Source organism: Galeopterus variegatus, unplaced genomic scaffold (genome assembly GCF_000696425.1).
Source record: "Galeopterus variegatus unplaced genomic scaffold, G_variegatus-3.0.2 Scaffold442, whole genome shotgun sequence".
In the NCBI taxonomy this organism is placed as follows: domain Eukaryota; kingdom Metazoa; phylum Chordata; class Mammalia; order Dermoptera; family Cynocephalidae; genus Galeopterus; species Galeopterus variegatus.
The window spans coordinates 533732-540961 of NW_007726553.1; the positions used below are offsets into that span (position 1 = coordinate 533732).

General features: G+C 36.0%; 1 protein-coding gene across 1 annotated transcript in view; it reads left to right on the top strand.

Annotated features, from left to right (window-relative positions):
* Positions 1-7230, top strand: part of ANKS6 (ankyrin repeat and sterile alpha motif domain containing 6) — a 67697-nt gene that overhangs the window by 35923 nt on the left and 24544 nt on the right. Inside the window, exon 14 of the mRNA XM_008568789.1 lies at positions 6184-6195. Coding sequence (XP_008567011.1) covers positions 6184-6195 — 12 coding nt within the window. The remainder of the gene's footprint in view (positions 1-6183; positions 6196-7230) is intronic.

Sequence of the window (7230 nt, forward strand, 5' to 3'; positions counted from 1 at the left end):
TGCGCCACTTGGGAGCACGGCGGCGCTCCCGCCGAGGGTCAGGATCCCATGTGGAGACCGGTTCCCGCTCACTGGCTGAGCGCGGAGCGGGCGCAACAACGAGGGTTGCAATCCCGTTGCCAGTCCCCCGGGCGCAACACCGAGGGTTGCGATCCCGTTACCAGTCAGTAAAAAAAGACAAAAAGGAAAAAAAAAAGTGCTAAAAGAAAAATACAGAGTCATGTTGGCTTATAAAATGAGTTGGGAAGTACTATCTCCTCTCCTCTTTTTCTAGAAGAGAATGTATAGAATTATTACTTTTTCCTTCCAGTGAAACCATTTGGGGCTGCCATTTTCTTTTTTGGAAGGTTTTAACTTACAAAATAAATTTATTTCATAGATACAGGACTATTCAGGCTATTTCTACTTGAGTGAGTTTTATATTTTGTATCTTTCAAGGAATTATTCTGTTTCATCTAAGTTGTTGAATTTATGGATATAGACTTATTAGTAGTATTCCTTTATTATCATTTTAATATATGGGGCTTAGTAGGAATGTCTCCATCTTCATTCCTGATATTGGTAATTTGTGACTTCTCTCTTTTTTTCTTGGTCATTCTGGCTAGAAGTTTACCCATTTTAATTATGTTTTCAAAGAACCAACTTGGTTTCATTGATTTTTCTCTACTGTTTTTCTATTTTCAATTTTACTGGTTTCTGCTCTTATCTGTAATTTACTTCTGTTTGCTTGCTTTGGGCTTGACTTCTTTAGTTTCTTATGGTAGAAGCTTAGGTTATTGTTTGGAGATATTTCTTCTTTTCTAATGCAAACATTCAGTGCTATAAAGTGATCTCTAAGTAATGCTTTTCCTGCATTCCACAAATTTTTATATGTTATATGTCAATTTTAATTTAAAAAATACTTTTACTTCTTTCGAGACTTTCTCTTTGGCCCATGGATTGATTATTCAGAAGTGTATTGTTTAGTTTGCAGTCATTTGGGAGTATTCTAGAACTCTTTCTGTTACCAATTTCTTGTTTAATTTGATTATAGTTTTGTTTTGTTTTTTTCTTGAGGGTGGCTATCAGCAATAATTTGATTATAGCTCTTTTTCTGTTTCTATCCCTTAAAATGTATTGAGGTCTATTTTATGCCCTAAATGTACCCTTGGTGAATCTCCCTTATGCATTTGAAAAGAAAGTGTATTCTGTTATGGTTGCAGAAAGGGAGGAGTTCTGTAAATGTCATTTAGGTCTAATTGGTTGATAATGTTGTGCAGGTCTTCTGTATCCTTACTGATTTTCTGTCTACTTGTTTCATCAATTGTGAGAGAGGAGTGTTGAAGTCTCCAACTATAGCTGTGGATTAGTATATTTCTCCTTTCAGTTCTGTCAGTTTTTGCCTCCTGTATTTTGAGGCTCTGGACACAGTTAGGATTTGTATTAGACTGTCTCTGTTGCTTATAACAAAATACTTGAAACTGGGTGATTTGTAAGAAAACAACATTTACTGCTTACAGTTTTGGAGGCTGGGAAGTCCAAAGTCCAAAGTCCAAGAAATACATTTTGTGAAGGTCTTGGTGGTGGCGACAGTGACCCAGGGGTCTCATATGGCAGAAATGGTTGAGCAGAGAGAAACTAACCTCTCATGTGCTCTTCTTTTAAAGCCCTCAGAACCCCACCCCTGACCCCCATTATCAATCCATTCAGTAGGCATGGCCCTATAATCTAATCACCTCTTCAAGGCCCCACTTTTCAGTTACTGTAATAGGATTTCCTACCCTCTTAATGGTCACAGTGGGAAGCAAGCTACTAATACACAAAACTCGGGGATACAATCCTCATCAGGATTATCGTGTCTTTTTGGAGAATTGACCTATATCATTGTGGATTGTCCATATTTATCCCTAAGATTGGGAAGAGAGATGCATTTTCATGACTTCTAAGGAAAAAAAAAATGACAGACCAATAGCCCTCATGAACATAAATATAAAAATTCTTCACAAAATGTTAGCAAATGTAATCTAGTGATAAATGAAAAGGATAATACATTCTGACCGAGTGTGGTTCATCCCAGGAATGCAAATCTGGTTCACCACTAGAAAATCAGTGTGATTCTCATCATATTAACTGACTAAAGAAGAACATGCAGAAAAAGCACTTAAGAAAATTCAAAATCCATTCATTATTAAAATTTTCAGCAGACTAGGAATTGAAGAGAACCTCCTGAATCTGATATGAAACACCTATAGCTAGCATCATACTTGATAAAAGACTAAGTGCTTTCCCCCTAAGATTGAGAGCAAGGATGTTGTCTCTCAGATCTAACTTTCTCAACTTTGTACCAGAAACTATAGCTAGTATATTAAGTCAAGAAAAAGAAATCAAAGGCAGACAGACTAGTAAGGAAGAAATAAAACTATCTCTATTCTTAGATACTGTGATTGTCTACGTAGAAAACTCCAAAGAATGTACACAACAGCTTCTAAGACTAACAAGTGAGTTCAGCAAGGTCTTAGGATACAAGGTCAATATATAGAAGTCAATTGTGTTTCTAAATACTAGCAATGAATAATTAGATTAATTAGAAATTTTAATTTGAAATTTTAAAAATACCATTTATAATACATTTGATATATATTATATAAAAATGAAATTATATGGAAATGAAATACTTAGATATAAATCTAATAAAATATGTGCAGAATCTATAGGTTCAAAACTACGAAACACTGATAAGTCAAAGAAGCTTAAATAAATGGAGAGATGGAAGGCTCAATATTATGAAGCTACCAATTCTCTGTGATTTGATGTATAGATTCATTGTAATCCCAGTCAAAATCCCAGCAAACTCTTTGTAGAGCTCTAGAAACTGATTATAAATTTTATATTGAGATGCAAGCATATTATAATAGTCAAAAGAATTATGAAAAAGAATAAAGTTGGAAGTCTCATTACTACCTAATTTCAAGATTTACTGTGAAGCTAAAGTGTGGTATTAGATTAGCGGAACAGGGTAGAGAGCCCATACAAGACCAGTCAACTGATCTTTTTTTCACAAAAGTGCAAAGACAATTCAGTGGAGAAAAGACAGTCTTTTCAATGAAGAGTCCTGGAACAATTGGGTTCATATGCAAGAAAATAAACCTCCACACATATCTCACAGCTAATACAAAAATTACCTTAAAATGGATTGCAGACCAAAATATAAAATGAAAAACTATAAAACTTCTAGGAGAAAATCTGTGTGTCCTTGGATTTGTCAAAGAATACAGTACCAAAAGCATAATCCATAGAGGCAAAAATTGGCCAGTTGGACTTCATCAAAACTCAAATCTTTTGCCTTGCAAAAGACACCATTAAGAAAATTAAAGATAAGCCACTGATCAGGAGAAAATATTTGCAAATCATATATCTAATTTATCTACTATCCAGAATAAATAAAGAACTCTCAAAATTCAACAATAACACAAACAACAAATTTAAAAATAGGCAAAATATCTGAACAGATACTTCATCAAAGAAGATATACAGATGGCAAACAAACATTTGAAAAGATGTTCAACATCATTAGTTACTAGAAAAATGCAAATTAAAATTACAATTGAGATAGCACTATATACTATTAGACTGGCTAAAATGAAAATGAAAAAGCAGATACAGTTGAGAATATGGAACATCTAGAATTCTCATTTATTGCTGGTGAGAATGCAAAATGGTACAGCCACCTTGAAAAAGTTTGGCAGTTTCTTATAAAACTAAGCATTCACTTATCATATGACCCAGATATCTAACTCCTATGTATTTACCCAAGTGAATTAAAAAGAAAAACTTACATTCACACAAAAACCCGTAAATGTTTATAAGTTTTTTTTTTCATAAAAAGAGTTTTTTCCCCAAACTGGAAACATCCCAAATGCCCTTCACCAGGTAAATGGATAAACTAATTGTGGTACATTGATGCAAAGGAATACAACTCAGCATTAAAAAAGAATACACTATTGATATAAGCAATAACTTGAAGAACTCTTAAAGACATTGTGCTGAGTGAAAGAAGCCAGAACCAGGAGTCTACATATTATATGTTTCCATTTATATGATAGTGTGGAAAAGGCAAAACTATAGGGATGGAAAATAGAACAGGAATTTTTATGGTTTGGGATGGGGGAGGGATTAAGACAACATAAAGGAATTTCGGGGATGATGGAACTGTTCTGTGTAGTACTCTGGTGGTGGATACACAATTCTATGTTTGCCAAAACCCATAGAACTGTATACAATAGAGCTATTTTTATTGTACACAAATAAAAAAAAAAAATCAACCAGGAACCAAAGATTGAATGCAGACTGTGACGAAAATATCTCACTGTATTAGAAATGGATGACATAACCACACTGTAGGAGGTGAAGGAAAAAATCATATGTCAAGTGGATACTATAATGCTAAAGTAAAATTAAAAGGTATTGTACACAGCACTGTACTCTAGTTGATAAACTTTCTTACCAGGATGTGCGTTAGCAGTTCTGAACTACTTAACATATGTATAATTTTTTGTGTGTACATATACAAGGGTACTTCAGAAAGTTCATGGAAATATAGAATTAAAAGTTAATGTGAATCTTTCCATGAACTTTTTGAAGACCCCTTGTATTCTTTACATGTATACTAGGGTTGAGCAAAGAAGTAAATATATTGTAGATAATGAGCTACATTTTTCACTCTTAGAGATAGAATCAAAACGAGAGTGCTAGAACAAGCCCATGGTGTTGGATTGAAGTCTGAAGTATCCATATGAATCAGTGTGAATACATGCTTTTAAAAAATATGTGCAGATTTGATAGATAAAAAATAAGTATGGGTATGTGTGTATACATGGGTTAATGTACATTTAATATTTTCTTACTCTGTCCACTGAGAAGACACAGAAGCAATGACACCACAGTAGCAGTGAGCAACCTGGTACCTAGATTTTGGTTTCTAAATACCATTCTCCAATAAAAGGGGCCAGGAGAAGTGGTTTATATCAGTATTGAGTCAGTGAAAATACGAGATGACCCTGAAGCATGTTTTGGCATCAGAAAGTAGGGAAATGCATTGAAAAAGAAGGAAGAAATAAAAAAGCTCATTTGCCATTTGTAGGCACTGAAGGACTGAGGAACTCCTATATTTTTCTTTGACTTGGGTCCTTTGATACCCGTTACTAGAGAACACATAAGAATGCAAAGCATTGCAGGCTCCGTCTGCATTATAAGAGAATATTGCTATGAGATAAAGTAGTTGGTACCTTTTTTTCCTCTAAATTATTTCATGTGAAAATTTGCCTTTTAATATTAAACACATTTAAAATATTAAAAGAGAAAAAAGGATGGGGCATGCCAAAAGGACACGGGGGCCAACCTGAAAGATCTTCCAATGGCCAAAGCTGGAATAATGAACAACAAAATAAGCAACAATTGTGTTGGATTACAGCCCAAAGAAAAAAATCCATGAGCCCATACTGATATGAATAAATGATTAAGTAAATAAGTGGGAGGAAAAGAACTCTTCTTATAGAAGCATTGCAAATAATAAATGTGGAAGGAATGAGGGAAATAGAAAATCACCACTGGAACACCACAGTAATGATTGCTGCAGACAAACCACTGATGAATGCTAAAATTAGTGGGCAAAACCTTAAGAAAAAAATAAAATATTTACCCCAAAATATGTCCCCCCACATATCTATTAATTATAAAGGGAAAAATAGTAACTTCACAATGGAGAAACCTGGCAGACACCCCTTAACTAAGTGATCAAGGTTAACATCACCAGCAATGCCTTGGGTTGAATGTCCCCCCAAACTTAATCTGTACCGTAACTGTTGAGGCTGGGAAATCCTATTATGGTGATTGAAAGGTAGGGCCTTAAGAGGTGATTAGATTGTAGGACCATGCCTAGTGAATGGATTAAAAATGGTGGTCGGGGCGTGGTTCTGAGGGCTTTAAAGGTGGAATGAATGAGTAGGTTAGTGTCTCTCTGCTACACCATAATCGCCATGTGAGACCCCTGGATCACTGTTGCCACCCCCAAGACCCTCACCATATGTATTCCCTGGACTTTGGACTTGACAGCCTCCAAAAGTATAAGAACTAAATTTTGTATTCTTTATAAAATAGCCAGTTCTGTGTATTTTGCTATATGCAACAGAAATGGACTAATACAAGCCATCAGATACTGTGTACCCCCAATTCGATGCGCTGAGAAGGGCACATCGCCTCAGTGGGAGTGAGCCTGAAAATCCATAAGCAACCTAATTTCAAGGAAACATAAGGCAAACCCATATTGAGGAGCATTCTTCAAAATACCTGACCAGGCCTCTTTAAAAATGCCAAGGTCATGCTAGACGAGGAAAGACTGAAGAGCTATCACAGACCAGAGGAATCTAAGGAAATGTGACCTCTCCTTAGAGATGCAGCATGTGGTCCTGGGAAGGAAACATAAGGCAAACCCATATTGAGGAGCATTCTTCAAAATACCTGACCAGGCCTCTTCAAAAATGCCAAGGTCATGCTAGACGAGGAAAGACTGAAGAGCTATCACAGACCAGAGGAATCTAAGGAAATGTGACATCTCCTTAGAGATGCAGCATGTGGTCCTGGGTTGGATCTGCAACTACAATAAGTGTGTTAGTGGAACAATCAGGGAAATTGAGTTAAGTCTGTAGCTTAGTTAACAGGGTTGTGCTAATGTTACTGTCTTAGTTTTGATCATTGTGGTATGGCTATGTAAGAGGTTAACATCAGGGGAAGCTGAGTGTTGGGTATATGGGAACTCTATTCTATTTTTGCAACTCTTCTATACATCTAGAATTATTTCAATATAAATAGTCTTTTTAAAAAAGCTAAATGACATTAAAAGAGGGAAAAATAAGTGTTCTTTGGTGAGAAAGCTGGAAATGATGGGTGTAGATGAAGGAACATCAAGAGCAGAAGGGGACTTGTGTATCTCTGAACCACACTTTCAATTTAGAGCTGCTTAACGGAAGCGCAGAGAGCTAAGGGGACACGATGCTGGTAGCCATCGGGGCAGAACTAGTGCCTCGGTTTCCTGACTCGTATCGTGCCACTTTTTCCATCCCACCCCCTGTCTCTCTGCTCCAGGGGTGGATTTTCCTGTAACTGTTCTGATAATGCTGTTTCTGCTTTGCATGTTTCTTTTTTTTTTTTTTTGTCTTTTATCTTTTTCCGTGTCCGGCAACGGATCGCAACCCT